Here is an 18,433-nt window from a genome sequence, read left to right as displayed (position 1 = left end):
AAAAATAAATCTTCTGGAATTTAAAAACATTTTGGAAAGTAGTGAAAGTATTTTCAATGTTATTTCAACGATTTAAATTTTTATATTATTTATCAAGATACGTGCAGAAAATGAATATTTACTTCTGAAGCTTTTCAAGATTATTGATTAATATTACTATTTTAATAATTATTCTATTTCTTTAATACTAATTTTTTTATTATATTTTCATACACTATCAAGCATATGAAAATCTTATTTTTTAACTTATTTTTCTGACATAACTCATTTTGTGTAGGCTACGAAAGGCACTGCTTCAAGTGAAAATTACAATAAAATATTTCATTATAAGCTATTGGATCAAGAAGCGACAATCGAACCGAAGTTGATTTATTTCATGTTTAATTTTTCATGCAAACAGTAAAGAAATGCAGTTGTTATTTTTTTTATTGCCTATAGAAGTGTAAGAGAATAAAAAAAGTTTAGCACGTACTAAGATAATTAACGTAAAGCTCAATTTTTTATCATTTATTATTTATTATTTTTCATAATTTATATTATTAAAAAAATTCATGTAAGCATTGGAATTGAATATTCAAATGCAGGTTCAATATAATGTATTTAATAATATTTCTCATTATTGATAACCTAGTTCACGTAATTATAAAAATATTATTAAATTTTATATTTGTTTGTAGGCACAATGTTGTTAAAAATAAGTCAGGATAATTTAGATTCGATAATGTATTTCATTTTTTTCTCTTTAAATTGTTCACTTGAGAAAGTATTAATTTCTTTAATAAATAAGTAAAGTTGAATAGATTATTTATTGAGTGGGAATTTCTTATTTTATGAAAATATGAAAGGGAGGTTTTATATATACAAAATGCAGTGATAAAAAATCTGAGACAAGGTCTAAAGTATACGTTTTACGAATAATTATCATAGTATTAAGAATATTTTGAAGCATGAAATTATTTTCAGAATAATAAAAAATAATAATTAATCTTTTAATTTAAAAAGAACAATGTAAAATATTTTTTGTCAATTTAAATTCATAATTGTAATAATTACATAAGGAAGACAATTGATTTCATTTAATTACCAATTGTTATATATCATAAAGGTATCTATTCATTTATTCATTGAACCTGAATATAAACATGATTAAAAATGAGTTTCAATATCTACAATTATCTCAGAGCAAAATAATTCATTTATTTCACAAATACTATTTTTCCATTTTTAGCATCTTTATTTATAAACCACTTAATGCTCTGAGCTAAAAGTTTATGTAGAATTAATATAATTTTCAAGTTAAAATAATTCGTTAAAAAAAATTCACGGTAATGTTTGCACCAAAAATTACTTGAAATATTTTAACTATGATACTTGTTTTTCCTATGATAATTATTATTATTATTATTATTATTATTTATCGTGGTAGATGAATTTACTTTTGTTTTACTTTTTAATTATTGAATTACACATTAATATATTACGTATTATAAAATGATAAAAAATTCCGTAGATACGAATGGTATTTTTGGCTTGTTTTTTCATAATTAAAATAACTTATTGAGTTTTTTTTCATCGATAAAATTACCAATACGAAGTTTTCAAACTGCTCTATTTATGAGTAATATTGATATTTTGAAAAATCTATAAGTTAATGAATAGATTGATCAATTAGTTAATGAATATTTTTAGCAATTACGATTTTAAATATATTTGAAGGACGAAAAAATAAATGATTCCTCTCAGTTGATCACAAAAAATATGGAGTAATTGTGTCCGGTGGAATTGTCCTTTCAGAATCTGGTACGGCAGAAAATATCACTGTATTCCTTTGATCAACAGTTGTAAATTGTAATATGCTGGCTACATTACCACATCGATAACAATAATTGGGTGCTGACCATACTGTTACAAGTTTATGATTAAACATATAACGATATCCTGTATATCAAATAATTCCATAATTTATAATTCCATTGTTACGAACGTAAATATTATAAATTATAAAATTTTCAAGTACTGACCTTCTTGAACTAATTGATGGGCTCGGCATATTAATTTTAAATCATTAATTTCCATAAACTTGTGAGTTACTTTAACTCCAAACAGCCATCCAGCACCTCGTGGACTTACCGCCCATGTATCAACATCCTCAGGATCAGACCACAATAAATCACAAAAAGCACCTAAATATGCCAATAATTAAAGGTAAAGTTAAATAAATGGTAATATTATCACAATTTAAATTTTGTTACCTTTATGTGGGATTTCTTGATTTCGTTCAATAGTTCTTATTTGATCTAAAGCTCTAATGGCAGGCGATAAACCACCATGTACACAAAGTACTTGTTCATCAATTAACTGCAACAATTGAAGAAATGTAAATTCATTTTAATTTATTTAAATAAAGAAATAAATTAAAAATGATTTCTTACGGCAGCTACTGTTAGTAAATCAAATACCCTACAGCAATATTTCCATGGATTAGCATTACCATATTTCATTTCACATTCATCTAAAATAAAAATTATATTTTTAATTTCTTAAATTCTGAATTTGTAAAAACATATAACTATAATTACCATAAAAACCATAAACTTGTGTAATTTGACGTGACTCATGATTTCCACGAAGTAGTGTTATTCTGTCTGACCATTTTGCTTTGAGGGTTAATAATCTTGTAAATGTTTCTAAACTATAATAACCCCTATCAACAAAATCTCCCATAAATATGTAATTGGTATCAGGTACCGGACCTCCATTGCGAAATAACTCTTCTAAGTCATAGAACTAAATTAAAAACATTGTATAACAAATTGATAAATTAATCAATAAAATAATTATCTAATTATTAAAAAATTTGATACAAATGAATTAAGAAATAATTAATTTTTTTTATAGGTTATAACATCTAAAAAACAATTTATTTACCTGACCATGAATATCTCCACAGACTGTTACCGGAGTTGACACTGGTTGAATATTTGATTCCTCTAACAGCAAATCACATACGATGTCACAGAGTTTCTAATCATAATAATTAAAACCATGATAAAACAAATTAAGTAAGATTATCACAAATAAAGCTAACCTTAACAAAACTCATAAGCGGCTTAAAAATACTTATTATAACATTTTTATATAAAAATACAATTAAAAACTTTGTAATTTCAATTCTTTTTTACCTTAAGATCATTTTCCGGTAAATATTTGCATTCTTGTGCGATTTCTATCCATTTATCGATGTCTGACATTTTGGATTCACAACTCGTAGCATTGCTGGTGCTGCCATGAAATTACTATAGTAATGGAGTACTATTGTGTAATGAGTAGTTCTTACTTTGTTTAATACACGAAATACATATATATGTATGTATGTATGGACGTACATACATATCACCTTGTATATACAACAGGATACGTTTAAAAAAGTAGGGAATAAATATTTTTACAATTTTTTAAATTGTATGTACATATGTGCATTTTATAAGGGTGTACTCCAAAATGTACACCAGTACACTGGCCAATACGTAAATAATTACATCACATTATTCTCACCAGTATAATATATTACATACGGTTATGTATGTACGGTGACACACAAGTGCAATATGATGTCATGACTTCATTACCGTATGTATTGGTGTATATTTTGGAGTACACCCCTTAAGTAACGTTTAATTTCAAAATTAATATAGAGTACGACAGACGATGTAATGGTGTGCTTTCTCGTATGTGCTTCGATCTTTACTATGAACAATATATCTATATAAGAAATAAATATCCCCAAATATAGATACGGATAACATTATGGACATGTCTCTAGTTTCTCACAAGGAGAATCTCCATTTCTTTTATTCCTTACCAAATACTTTACTTTCTCTAGGCAATATCATTTTTAACTAATTATTCATTATTAAACTTAAGTTTGCAGTATGTTAAAACATATTCGTTAAAGAATCAGTAAAATAATGAAAAATCTAACGAAAGTAAAGAGATATGACTAAATAGAAAGATGCAAATAAAGAATGAAAGTGTTATGGCATTTATAAATGAACCATAGTCATGAATAGCGTCTTAGTTTGGTATAGATAAAAGGATATAGGGAAATCGCATGTATAACCTAAAAAAAACTGAACAACATTTATGCCGCTGTATGTGTGTGTTTTTGATGTAGAATTACCAACAGAACGGCTTAAAAATCCTAACTCCAATTTGGCACAATTTCGTCGACCCACCTTTTGAACTCCAACACAAATACTTGAGGTGTATTTTCATGAATGAATGTAGGTAAATTCATGGATGAATGATTAAATATTTTTACGATATATTATTCAAAATAAACTTTTTAAAAATTTACCGCCATTATTTGACAGAAATATTCCCTAGAATAAATTTTCAAATTTTCACCAATTATGATAATGAAATGAATCAAAAATCATCTGAATGTACATAATTATTTTTCAATTAATTTAATGTATCATAAACAAATTATAATTAAAACTTCATTTTTAGAAATGTATACAAAATCAGAATATGGATTTTATCACGAGTGTAAAAGTGGGTCACGGGTCATGACAAAACTTTAGTGCGCACGCTTCTGTTATCGATTAAAACGACTCCAATGTGAATAGCAGATTTCATTGTTCGTTTATAGAAGCTGTTGGAGGTATTTAAAATTATTTTACTCATTACTTGGTTGATTCATTCAAAGTGTTAATATAAAACTTGAGTGTAAAAATGAAAATAAATATTCAAAGTATACGGTGAAGTTGAAAAACGTCTGAATGATTCATATGAATGTAGCGAATTCAGCCATTTTGATAAAACGCTAGGTAGAGGACGAATAGGAAGAGTTTTGCAGTTTACAAAGAGGTGGTAGCAGGAGGCAAAAAGCGAGTAACAAGTTCGGTATCGCCCACGAGAACATCAGGACACAACTAATTATCGGCGAAAGCCGTAATTTATCTTCTCTAAATTGAAGAGACACGTTTTTAGAGACTAAAAATGGCTGGCAATGTGGGTATGGAACAGTTGATTCCAATTGTGAATAAATTACAAGATGCTTTTACACAACTTGGAGTGTCTATGCAATTGGACCTTCCACAAATTGCAGTTGTGGGTGGTCAAAGTGCGGGAAAGAGTTCAGTGCTCGAAAATTTTGTTGGAAAGTAAGTTATTACTTTTTTTTACTATTAAATATTTGTATTCCCTACTTTTTTTTTATATATTTAACCCCTTTGCGTACTTGTAACAATAGCATCTTATTGATTAAGAATCTACTAACCTCCCTCTTGTTTTAAATTATCAGTAGATCAATGCTGTTCATCAACTTAAGGCGTGGCGATTGACTGGTTTTGATATCAGATATTTTATATTCGTTTTTAAAAATTTTATCTAATATTTATTTTTGTTGTAAATGAAATACTTAGCTTTGAATGATGGAGAACTATCAGATAAAGATTTTTTAGATTTTTTTTACAAATATTTATGTATGTTTCGACTAATGGTAAACATGATTTTATATTTGACTTGAAGTTTTTATCTCTCCATCGGCAATATCGGTTCGAGTTCTATACAACAACGTCAAGGCGCCTACTCTTAGTAAACTGTCAATAATTTTAATTGCAATTTCATATGCTCCAATTGTACATGAAATACATAATACCCTGATCGGAAAATACAATTGATTGTTCTCGTAAAGGATAGAAATTATGTCACTTCAAATGTTGATGATTAAAAAAAATAAATTCCAATATAAACAAAAAAAAACCTAATTCTTCTAATCATAATTTTATATTTTTTAATAGTTATTATTCACTTTATACTTTGCATTATGATTATTTCTTTACGAACAACATACATACTTTTATGATTAAGAAGAATCCTTACCACTCATACAATCGAACATAATTATTTATAACAGAATTTAAATTACTTGTTTTGCTATCTGATGTTATTCAATGTCTTTTCCGATAATTTAACTTAATTGTTCTCACTTGAAAAAGTCTTATAAAATAAAATGATATTTTTTCAGAAATATGATTTTTAATTACTGTAATTTATCATTGTTAAGTCAACTAACAATTATTAACTAAAAAAATTTGTTGACAGAGACTTCCTCCCAAGAGGTTCAGGTATTGTCACCAGGAGACCGCTTATTTTACAACTTATCCATAGCACAACTGGTAAGTACAATTAAATGATGTATATATATATATGTGTATTAAAAATAAAACTACTTTTAATAATATAAATGATATTAATTTTGGAGTAACTTTTAGTTTCCTTTATCTTTAATATTGTATTCATTCATTCGAAATATACAAACGTTCTTGAAATAATTATCTCAGAGAATTCTCATATTTTTTCTATGGCTCAACGTTAAACTCGATATTGTTGACTTCCTGTTTAACTATCAGTTATTATTTATTATCATTTTTACATCCTGGATGTTTGCATTTCTGATAAAAACATTTTGGTTAGATCAATGAACTTTCAAAAACGAATTTATTGTTTATATAAATTACTTTAATAATTTTTTCTCAGTGATTTTATTTTATAATCTATTTTTTGTTTCTACAGAATTTGGTGAATTTCTTCACTGTAAAGGAAAAAAGTTTGTGGACTTTGACGAGGTTCGCAAAGAAATTGAAGCAGAAACTGATAGAGTAACTGGAAGTAATAAAGGGATATCAAACATACCTATTAACTTGAGAGTGTACTCTCCAAATGGTAAAAGATCTTCAAAATCTAAAAAGTTTATTTATTATTCATTTGAAACAATCTATTTATAATACATATGTCTTATTTCAGTTTTAAATTTGACATTAATCGATTTACCGGGACTTACCAAAGTACCAATTGGTGATCAGCCAGCAGATATCGAAGCTCAAATCAAAGGGATGATATTTCAATTTATTAGAAAAGACAATTGTCTTATCTTAGCTGTAACACCTGCAAATACTGATTTGGCTAACAGCGATGCTCTTAAACTCGCGAAAGAAGTTGATCCTCAAGGTAACATTTATTTTTAAAAACAGAATTAAACTTATAAATTTCTATTACATCTATGAAATAATTATCTCATCTTTTGTAATCATTTTTTCTCAATATAAAGGTGTTAGAACTATTGGTGTTATAACAAAACTCGATTTGATGGATGAAGGTACAGATGCAAGAGATATTTTGGAAAATAAATTGTTACCTTTGCGACGAGGATATATAGGCGTAGTTAATCGAAGCCAAAAAGATATTGAAGGAAGAAAAGATATTAAAAATGCTCTAGCAGCTGAAAGAAAATTTTTTCTCAGGTATTTTAATAATAAACTATTTAATAAAAAATGACTATTCATAATGAACGTTTATAATTTTCAGTCATCCATCCTATCGTCATTTGGCAGATAGATTAGGAACACCGTATTTACAACGCGTTCTTAATCAACAATTAACTAATCACATAAGAGATACTTTACCAGCTTTGCGTGATAGATTGCAAAAACAATTATTAACTTTAGAAAAAGATGTTGAACAGTACAAACACTTTAGACCTGATGATCCTGCTATTAAAACTAAGGCCATGTTACAGTAAGTTAGTTACAATTCCACGTTATGCGTCATATCTAAACTGTATAAAATTGTTCAAAAGATTGAGTATGGAGTCTTGGCATCATGTCCAATCAACTCTTTTATTTTTTCAGATCTATACAAATGTTTCTGTAGGTATTGAATTTTAGGATTCAACTATTTATGGTTTTGTTTAATCAATAATTTAATTTTTTGTATTGATTTTTTAAGATATTAATAACATAATAATTATTTTAGCAAAACAATAACAATTTTACAACGTGTGGTGTGTTTTAATTATGTGAATGAACATTTGTAAATGTTTTTTTAATAATATGTTAGTCTAATAAGTATAACGATACCAAGGCTCAGCTCACCATTAAAAAATTATTAGAATGAAAATTATATATTATTAATATTATTTATAAATTTCATATAGAATGATTCAGCAACTTCAATCAGATTTTGAAAGGACTATTGAAGGATCTGGATCTGCACAAATTAATACAATGGAACTAAGTGGTGGTGCTAAAATAAATCGATTATTCCACGAACGTTTTCCTTTTGAAATAGTCAAGATGGAGTTTGATGAGAAAGAATTACGAAGAGAAATTGCCTTTGCTATCAGAAATATTCATGGTAATTTTTTTTATAATATAACAATTTTTCTCACTAATTCCTAACTAATTAATTTCAATATTATCTTTCTTCTTATTCGATATCAAATCACAAATAATTTTTTAGTAGAAAAATTCAAACGTCTTCCTTATTTTATAGTCAAAAGCTAGCAGAAAAATATTTTCTAATAATAAACTGATTATAACTTTTTCAACATTATTAACTAGTGTATTAAAACAATTATCTGTGTATTTTCAGGTATTAGAGTTGGCCTATTCACTCCAGACATGGCTTTTGAAGCTATTGTAAAAAAACAAATTAATAGATTGAAGGAGCCAAGCTTAAAATGTGTTGATTTAGTTGTACAAGAATTAAGTAATGTTGTGCGCATTTGTACAGACAGGGTGAGTGGCATTTTTTATTTTCTCTCACTATTTTTCATATTTTTGACTTTAAAAAAAAAAATGTTTCAATTGTGTTAGATGTCACGTTACCCACGATTGAGAGAAGAAACAGAACGAATAATTACTACTTATGTAAGGCAACGAGAGCAGCTATGTAAAGAACAGCTCATTCTTCTAGTTGATTGTGAATTAGCCTACATGAATACTAACCATGAAGATTTCATTGGTTTTGCCAAGTAAGATATAAAATTTTTTGGTAAAAGATAAAAAAAATATTTTTATCGTTTAGAATTAGAAAATTTTTCAAATGTTTTTTATAAATTTCTCACTGCTGCTTCTTTTCATTTTTCACACTAATAATACTGAATATAAAAATAATCCAATATTTTGAAATATTTCACATAAATTCATAATTAAAATTTTTTATTTATTTACACTGTAATAATTATCATCTGTTATAGTATCATTTCATGAATTTATTCGTTTATTATAAAAAAAAGAAACATGACAAGTAAACATTTTTCAAGTTCATAATTTTAAATTTTGAAAAGTTTCAACATTATATTGAAACAAAATCATTTTTAGTAACCAATAACATTATGAAATTTTTCACAATTAAATCATTTCATCTATTTTATCACACGTCGTCTAATAATTTACAAAATTAAATTATAACTATTAACTAGCAAAATTTTTATATTGCATTGTATCAAGTTAAATATTTCAAGTGTACTCAATCATAAATATTTTACTCTTTTATTTATTACATTAACGTTACAATTGAAATAATAATTAAAAATAATTTTTATTTCTATAGAATTCATAGTATAGATAGTTTGACTAATTGATATTTATTACTTTTTTATATTACTTTATTACATATTTAGTAGAAACCTGATTTGCTATTTTGCTCAAAAAATTTTCTCTTTAAATTTCGTATTTTTTCATACTCCACTACATTGAACATAAAAAATAAACACAATTATTTAATTATATTGGCAGCGCGGCCGCTAGTATTTATAACTCAAGGTAAGAACATCAACAGAAATCGAAAAAAATTTCTCCTATCTCATTAATCTTTTACATATTATCATTATTTATTCTGGAAAAATTAAATAATTTAATCGTCAATTTTTAATCATCAGGTTACTTTCGTAATAATAATATATTTAAATCTAAATAAGAAGTAGTACAACAAAAAATGTAAAAAATGAATATTTTCGAAAATATTAATTCATCGATGTAAATAAAAAGTTTAGACAAATTCTTCATTGTAAAGTAATTGATTTATATTTGAGACATTTTGAAAGCATTACGATAATTTTTGTTTCTTTTATTTTAAAAATAAAATCAATAATAATAATATCTTAATCAGTTTCTCAATTATTATTGAATATTAAATATAATTACTGTAAGAAATTCATAATTATTCTACACATTAGGATAAAATAGAACAGTAAAAATATTTTTATATCTGTTACAGTGCTCAACAATCTTCTGAAAATGCTGTAAAAGCTGGACGTCATACTCTTGGTAATCAAGTAATTCGTAAAGGTTATATGTGCATTCATAATTTGGGTATAATGAAAGGAGGATCTAGAGATTATTGGTTTGTATTAACATCCGAGAGCATTTCATGGTTTAAGGATGAAGAGGTAATTCAGTTTTAAATGAGATAATTATTATTTATTTATGAAATTGATGTAAATGTCCTTTTTCTCTATTTCAGGAACGAGAAAAAAAGTATATGTTGCCTTTGGATGGATTAAAACTTCGTGATCTTGAACAAGGTTTTATGTCTCGTCGTCATTTATTTGCATTATTTAATCCTGAAGGTCGAAATGTGTATAAAGATTATAAACAACTTGAGCTCAGTTGTGAAACACAAGATGATGTTGATTCTTGGAAAGCTTCTTTCCTTAGAGCCGGTGTATATCCTGAAAAATCTACTGAACAAGCTAATGGAGAAGGCGAGGTAATTTTGTATTTATTTTCTGTTTATTTAAAAGAAATCAGTTTAAATATATATTTTCAATTTTTAAATGGACCAAAAAATATAATTGACAAAAAAAACATATTTTATATTTATAGGATAAAAATATTTTGGTAAGTCATTATAAGCGTGTGAATTAAAGTTTTTTGAAATTGAGTGAATCTTATTAACTCTTTTTATAACAATGATAAATAAATATTAAAAATATCAATATTTGTATATTAATATTGATATTTTTTTATGAATAATCCTTTCACTATTAATTTATTGTAAAAAATTTTGATATTGATATTTTGTTTGGAATATTTTTTAAGATGTATTACATAATAATATATTTAATACGACATACACATTGCTTTTACTAATATTAAATTTATAGTAAATATTAAAATCCAATTTTTTTTATTTATAATTTTTAACGGCTAAAGGAAGGATATGAGGTTGGTAAAATTTGGTAAATTAGATGAAGAACTCACAAACCAGTACAAAACACACGCAAAAAAATGACTTATGCTTAGAAAAAATTCAAGATATTTATAACAATTAATTACTTCCTATTTCATACAATATATTTTTTTCTCGTGCTTACATACCACAAATATATACACACAAACACATACACAATGACATTAATAAAATTTTAATATATTTTGAAAAAATATAATAAATAAAAGTAATAATTTTAAAGGGTGGAAGTGAAGGACAATCATCAATGGATCCTCAACTAGAACGTCAAGTGGAAACGATAAGAAATCTCGTTGATTCTTATATGAAAATTGTCACTAAAACAACACGTGATCTGGTTCCAAAGACAATTATGCATTTGATTATTAACAATGCAAAAGACTTTATTAACGGAGAACTTCTAGCTCACCTATATGCTAGTGGAGATCAGGTTAGTTTTGCTTTCATATTTTTTTCATTAATTTAAAATATTCTTTTTTGAGTTCTATTCTATCCAAATGATTAAAGAATCATTTTCGTTCATTTAAGTATAATAACTAATAGTTTTTATAAAATTATTTATAGTCTTCAATGATGGAGGAATCTCCAGAAGAGGCTCAAAAACGGGAAGAAATGCTTCGAATGTATCATGCATGCAAAGAAGCATTACGTATTATTGGAGATGTATCAATGGCCACGGTTTCAACTCCAGTACCACCACCAGTAAAAAATGATTGGCTGGCATCTGGTGAAAACCCAAGGTAAAAATTTCCATCTTAAAATTAACTAATTTATTAGTCTGCTCTTTTAGTCTATTTAAAAAAATGAAATTCATTTTGATAAAGCGGATTTTTCAATTAAACTATTACTTTTTTTCTTTTTTACACTTTTATAACGTGTCTTTGCTACATACTATTGAACGTCAAATCCAGTTATGGGTAAGATAACTAACTTTATTTTTCTCTTTCCCACTTATATGTAATTTTTAGAATCCCATCACAATCCTTTAGATTCATAGTTATTCACTAATATTAGAAAATAAGTAACTTATAACATAATATATTTTGTGTTATATACTATGATAGAAGTTAGAAATAATATTTTAAAAAATTATTCAAGTAATATCTTAAAACATTAACTTTACAATTAGTATAAATTTATTATTATATAAATCATTTCATTACGTTATTTAATTTTTGAAAAATTATTTCGATACTCTATAATTTCAGTTTGTAAAAAAGAACATATAATTGACGTAAAAATCTCACAATAACATTATATATATTATTATTCATTAGAATAAATTTGGAGTAATTATTTTTTATTGTTTTAGACTATCACCACCATCACCAGGAGGCCCTCGACGAGGAGTACAACAACCTCCACCACCAGCAAGTTCTCGAGCACCTCCACCAGTTCCAGCAGGTGGTAGACCAGCTCCAGCTATTCCTAATAGACCTGGTCCGGGTGGTCCACCACCAGCTCGTGGACAACCAGGTCTTCCACCTCCATTAATACCCTCGTAAGTATTTATATTTACAATTAATTTTTTATATTCTTTATGCTATACTTTATCACTATTTCCCACATGAGAGCATCATTTTAAAATAATCGGCACAATGCTTGGTTGGAATTATTCACATTTAAAATAACAAAACTTCGGGTTACATTTTCGGGCTTTGGTGCTAACTTCACTTTTGATTGCAGGCGCCGACAATAAGTCTTCGCACTAACACACGTCCTTTATCTACTAATAAATATTAATCAGTATACCTGTTGTATTTATCTAGTCAATGTTATTTAATCTAATTAACTTTCAGAGAGTTCTAAAAAAAATATTGTATTGTACATTAATCATTTTACATGTTTTTGTTTTCACTTATCTTATTGTCTATTCTTTTTAAGGACATTTTTATTATTTTTTTCTTTTTTATTGAACCTACGCTCAAGGATAAACATGAGAAAGCTAGACAACTTTTATTTACAAAAAAAAATTAATTATTAACATTTAAACCTAATATTATATAAATTTAAAAACTAACAATTTAAAAATTCCATTTATAATATCACTTTGTCCTTGAGTGTAATAATTGAAAAAACATAGTAATTTATAATGAACGAAATAACATCAAAAAAGATATAATAAAGCAAAAGTTAATAATTACTATACAAATAAAATTATGTATTTTACAAAATTACTTAAAAAAAAATTAATCATTTATTTATATATTTTAGAATTATCATTAGGTCCAGCGATATACGAATATGATAAAAATAAGGCCTATTACACAAATAATGTCACGAATAGATTATCAAGCTATCTGTATTAAATACAAATCAAGTTTTTCTGCAAACATATATAAATATATATACAATTGGAAATTATGAATAGATTGATAAAAAAAAATGTTGATAGGATATTATTCAAAAAATAGCACTATAATAATATTGATTTTAAAAAGATAAAATTTAATTTAACAATTATTTAAATTTCAATATTCTTTAACAAATTTTGTTTATTAAAATATTTTATAACATTTGTTCTAAAAAATTTGAAAATATAAAACTGAACATTTCAAAAAAAAATTATAAAAATTGAATTAAATATTCGCCCACTAACAGCATGGCATTTTAGATAAACAAAAAATTAGTTTAAAAGCTTTAAATGGAATTTGAATAATTTTTTGTTGCTTCATTTTATCGATAATAAATAGCTTAAAAATAAATTATAAATATTTTAAAAATGCTTATTATATTAATTTAACTTTCAATTATTTCTGCTATAAGAGTAGACAAATTTTTTAAAAATAATCTAAAATTAAGTAATTATAAAAGAATGAATATCTGTCGGTGCCTGCATATGAGAGAAAATTATAAATCTTAACTTGGCTTTCATATATATAAACTACTGAATGACTTTAACTATGCATACTTATCAGTGAAGCAATAATAATTAAAAATTCAATAATTATCATGATAAAAGAATTCAATTATTGCTATAATAATAATAATATTAATAATAATAATGTAGAATTAATAAGTAAAAGAGTAGCTCAACCGTATTTGTCCGTAATATGTTTAGTCGTGGGTCTATCCAACAAAGAGTGACTCAAGCCGCGACACAAGCTGCTGCTAACGCTGCTGTGAACGAGCTCATGGATGCATTCAGGATCAAGTAAATAAACGCAATACAGTGGCTTTAATTCTCCTATTAATTTCTAATTTAAAGCATACATTAAGATTTACATTTTCTGTTATCAATTAGTCGCTATACATCTTTTACATTAATTGCAAAACTGGTAGACTATTCAGGGATGCGAATGAATTTTCTATTCTAATCAGTTCACTAGCAAACATTCAAAGTTTATAATTAACGTATTTTTAAGATTTATTTACCAAAAGTTTTTATTTCAAAGTCATTAATAAATTTATCAATAACTGCTTCCTACTTTTCTTCTTGCATGTTAAAGCTAAATTGTTTTATTAATAACTCAGAACATATTGTTCACAACTTTTTATAACTTAGAATTATTTCAAACTTGAATTTCATAGGATATTGTTGAAATTCAATGATTTTTTACAAAAATAAATAGTAAAGAAATAAAAAAATGAAAAAAAAGTGTCCTGAAGAGTCTACCAAAAAAAGCATTTATATGCAAATAACGAGAGTCAAACTATATAAGGCATTCAATATAATTCCAAAAGCATTTAATTAACAGATTCAAAAAGTAAAAATAAAGGTATAAGTAAGGAATTGATAAAAATATAATGATAAAAAAGTTTTAAAAAAAATTACAATTTAAAAAATGTCATGCTGTGAAAAAGTACATATTACAGATTTCATTGTCCAAGTAATAATTGAAAAAAATATAAAATACATACACTCATATGAAAAAATATTATTATAAATAATTTATACATATTAACTCAGTTTACTGAATATATGATAGTATTATTTTGATGGAAATTCCACTTTTATAGTTAATGTTAATTTATATCATTTCTATTTCGTTTAATTTAATAGTAATCTCGTCGATAGAAACAGAAGTACATTCATATAGTAAAATTTAGAAAATAAGTTGAGAATTTCACGAATAACATCTTCATGTGAAGCTCTTTGTTATTAGTTAGTTAGTTGAAATTTAACGTAAAAACAAAGCAAATAGAGATTGGAATGAATTAAAAAATTTTCAAGTGTTAAATAATTACAATGATAGTTCCCAAAAGTGGCTGCTACAATTCGTTAAATGATGTATTGATGTAAATAGTCATAAATTATATATAATCAGATCGTAAACTAAATTTATTAATATTGATTCTCTACAATATTTCGCTCTGTAAGAGTGTATTAATCAATTATAAAAATAAACAGAAAATAAATGAAATAAAAAAGAAAAACGCTTATATATTATTATAAATTTATTGTAAGGATCATTCTTAACATTAAAACCAAGTATTCAATAAAAATATAATTTGCCATATTTGTTGCTGGGCCTAATAAATAATTTGGAAAATATTTATAATTTTTTGTAACTGTAAATATAATGTTTAATTTATTTTAATTACATCTCAATGATATAAATAATTATTTTCTGATGAGAATTACTAGGAAATATTTATAGATTCAGATATAAATTATTATAATGTTATTGTATAGTAGTGAGATCGTGTAAATGTTCTGCATTAGTTTACCTGATTCAATAAATTCTAAAAAAGAAGAATAATAAATATAATAATTTATGATCATACTAAGATATAGTATATTGTAATTAATGATAAAACGATCGAGAAATTGTTATTGCAGACTATGATGAAAGAGCCATGTCATAAATAAATTATTATCTTATACTTTGATTATTTATCAATTCTCAATCTGCAATACAATTATCTTATATTAAGTAATTTCAAAGAGAATTTTAGCTAGAATTTTTAGTACAGGCTAATAAAACGCATATCAAATATCTGTACGTCTTCTGTGTAAATGTTAAAAGAAAATTATATTCTTTTCCATTCATAAATAATCCAACTACTAAACGATATTAAACAACGAAGATTCTTTAATTTTACTTCATAATTTGTTTTATTAAAGAAATTTATTTAAGTCATTTAGTTATTGATATTAATATTATTCATCACAAATTAATATTGTCAATAATGATAGACAATTTATTATTTATTGACATTTATTTTCCAATAAGACGAGTCAATTATGACAAAAAGTTTTAAGTCAACATACAATCTCTTTAATATCTTTAATCCAAATACTTTAACATATTTATATCTTTAAAATCTTCGTTGTTATTAATGTCATTCACCAGATTTATCACTCGCTTTTGTGATTATTTAAAAATATCATAATACATTGAAAAAAAATAATGAAAAAAAGATCGTTGATGAATATTGTTAACAATAATTTTTAGAAAACATTAGTCATTCGAACGTTTGTCAATATTGATAGTTGTTGAATGGCAAAAATTATATTTAAAAACTGGGAAGTTAATAAATAAATAAAATATGAAAATATATAATTATTATTTAAAAAGACATTAAATATAGATAATGTTGACAATGCATAAATTGTCTACCCAAATAAAACTGATGCTTTCCTTTACATTGATTTTCATAATACTAACATTAATATTCCGTATTATTATTAGAATATTCATTTTTTTTTATATATCAAGTAAAATTTCTGTTACGATGAATAATCAAGAAAATGTAGTCATTAATAAATTTAATAAAAAGAAAAACAAAAAAAAAAACGGTTCAAAGCACTTTCTCAAAAATATACATGCTTCCATTCACAGCCTTATATTTTATCGTAAGAAATAAAAAAGATATTTGTGAAGCTTTATTCATGCACTAAGACACTAAACAGAAAAAAATTGTTCATTGAATCAAGCATAAAATTTCGAGCATGAGGAAATCAAGAAAAAACAAATAATGATTAATAACAAATGGTTGTATTGTATGTAAATTGTAAGTAAAGTAACTCTTTTGCAATAAAATAATATTTAAAACCATTTTATTTATTTTAAAAAACAAATATTTTCCGTAAATTAACTAAAAGATAATTAAAATTGAAAAAGCATGAAAACATTATAATTTAATTATTATCATTGATTTTAATAAATATGATAAAATTAGAAAAATATTATTATGATTAGTCATTATTGATTGGGGTTACTTTGCAAAAAACATACCTCGCTATGAATTTCTTATAGAGAAAAAAATACACACTATTTATTGCATTACGATTGTGTATATAGAAAATAATAAATATGTTATAGAATAAATAAGTAAAAAAAAAACAGATAAAAAATAATAAGAAACAGAGAATGATAATTGAATCCAGAGTTTAAAAGAACGTATAGTCACGCATTTCTACAACTATTTTTATGTCGTAAGAGATGTGAGATTGCGTTCTGTATTTCATTATTTTTCCTATTTTATCCTACATCTATAAATGGTCTAGTGCAAAATCTATTATAATCTAATAAGCTACAGTCATTTATACTTTCATTGCATGCTTTTCTTGCTACAAGCTTTTTTAATATCTTTGTTAAGCATTTTGTTCAGATGTCTATTATTTGATTTAATATCCAACATGATTGAAACTTTATTTTTTGAATATATCAATTAATTAATTTCTATAGATGAAATTGGATTTGATGGAGAATATGCTTGTTATTTAGTTCAATGTTTTTTAATTTTAATATTTTTTTAGATAGTATTAGTTAAATTTGAATTAATGATTAATTATTAGTTATAAATTATTCATTTTTTTTTATATTTTATATTGTTGTAGGCGCCCTGTACCTAATATTCCTCCCCGTATTCCTGACCGACCATATTCTGGCCGACTGAATTGAAGCAACAACGTCCAATTTTTTGATTCAATTGCCGCCGACAATCGCTGAATAAAAAAACTCAATTAATTGCTCTAATTTTACTATCGTTAGTGTATTATTTACTGGAAGGAAGTTTTTTGAATAAAACTGTTTTTTATATGTAAAAATAGAAATAATTAAATTATTAGTGATATTTAGTTTTCTAAAAAAAAATGAAGAGAATTGATAAAAGACTGGAATAAAAGAATGAGAATTTCATTTCTTTTTTTTTTTTTTTAATAAAAATTAGTGAATTATTCTTTTCAAGTTTTACTCGTTTTCCACTTATGTAAATTATTTATTCCCTAATTTATCATTAAAATAATATTCTACAAACATAAGAAAAGGTCCAAAATATTTTTTATGAAGATAATGGTAATTTTTAAGGAATTAGAAATTAAATTTGAAAAAAAAAAAAATGAAAGAACGAGAAATGAACAAATACAATTATATGTGAAAAAATGAAGTTGATAATATATAATATTTAAACTGCTATAAATGCAATACTTTTATAATTATTA

The 18,433-nt window shown here is 24.9% G+C and overlaps 2 protein-coding genes across 12 annotated transcripts; one reads left to right on the top strand and one right to left on the bottom strand.

The window, feature by feature from the left end:
* Positions 1-1,404: 1,404 nt before the first annotated feature.
* Positions 1,405-5,427, bottom strand: PpV (Protein phosphatase V). Of its 2 annotated transcripts, none has more exons than XM_035095208.1 (8): positions 5,285-5,427; positions 3,183-3,296; positions 2,929-3,024; positions 2,580-2,787; positions 2,433-2,512; positions 2,253-2,358; positions 2,022-2,183; positions 1,405-1,938 (listed from the first exon to the last, which is right to left on the bottom strand). In XM_035095208.1, exons 2-8 carry the CDS (start codon positions 3,249-3,251, stop codon positions 1,748-1,750), a joined length of 912 nt encoding a protein of 303 aa, XP_034951099.1. In that variant the 5' UTR covers positions 3,252-3,296; positions 5,285-5,427; the 3' UTR covers positions 1,405-1,747. The 2 variants fall into 2 exon arrangements, with proteins under 2 accessions (XP_034951099.1, XP_034951101.1); XM_035095210.1 differs by having other exon boundaries at positions 3,183-3,282; positions 5,285-5,421.
* shi (dynamin-1 shibire) lies at positions 4,525-18,135 on the top strand. Of its 10 annotated transcripts, XM_035095198.1 has the most exons (19): positions 4,525-4,666; positions 4,833-5,168; positions 6,112-6,185; positions 6,583-6,732; positions 6,814-7,017; positions 7,118-7,310; positions 7,375-7,584; positions 8,003-8,202; positions 8,440-8,585; positions 8,664-8,821; positions 9,588-9,614; positions 10,069-10,240; positions 10,315-10,560; positions 11,007-11,018; positions 11,267-11,473; positions 11,608-11,783; positions 11,955-11,960; positions 12,356-12,544; positions 14,105-15,537. In XM_035095198.1, the coding sequence occupies exons 2-19, from the start codon at positions 5,005-5,007 to the stop codon at positions 14,199-14,201; spliced, it is 2,631 nt and encodes an 876-aa protein (XP_034951089.1). In that variant the 5' UTR covers positions 4,525-4,666; positions 4,833-5,004; the 3' UTR covers positions 14,202-15,537. The 10 variants fall into 10 exon arrangements, with proteins under 10 accessions (XP_034951089.1, XP_034951088.1, XP_034951094.1 ...); XM_035095197.1 differs by having other exon boundaries at positions 4,574-5,168; XM_035095204.1 differs by lacking the exons at positions 4,525-4,666; positions 14,105-15,537 and adding an exon at positions 17,831-18,135 and having other exon boundaries at positions 5,005-5,168.
* Positions 18,136-18,433: the final 298 nt, after the last annotated feature.

This window comes from Chelonus insularis, unplaced genomic scaffold, assembly GCF_013357705.1.
Source record: "Chelonus insularis isolate UGA/USDA-ARS -01 unplaced genomic scaffold, ASM1335770v1 contig_131_pilon, whole genome shotgun sequence".
NCBI classification, from domain to species: Eukaryota; Metazoa; Arthropoda; class Insecta; order Hymenoptera; family Braconidae; genus Chelonus; species Chelonus insularis.
Note: the sequence above shows the minus strand (reverse complement) of the source record. Positions and strands in the feature narration are given on the sequence as shown.

Excerpts from the sequence above, each read along its gene's own strand:
- PpV (XM_035095208.1), bottom strand. The coding sequence starts at position 3,251 with ATGTCAGACATCGATAAATGGATAGAAATCGCACAAGAATGCAAATAT. Across the intron at positions 3,025-3,182 it reads TACCGGAAAATGATCTTAAG|AAACTCTGTGACATCGTATG; the intron begins GTAAAAAAGAAT and ends TATTATGATTAG. Across the intron at positions 2,359-2,432 it reads ATTTACTAACAGTAGCTGCC|TTAATTGATGAACAAGTACT; the intron begins GTAAGAAATCAT and ends CAATTGTTGCAG.
- shi (XM_035095207.1), top strand. The coding sequence starts at position 5,005 with ATGGCTGGCAATGTGGGTATGGAACAGTTGATTCCAATTGTGAATAAA. Across the intron at positions 7,585-8,002 it reads AAAACTAAGGCCATGTTACA|AATGATTCAGCAACTTCAAT; the intron begins GTAAGTTAGTTA and ends AATTTCATATAG. Across the intron at positions 8,586-8,663 it reads TGCGCATTTGTACAGACAGG|ATGTCACGTTACCCACGATT; the intron begins GTGAGTGGCATT and ends CAATTGTGTTAG.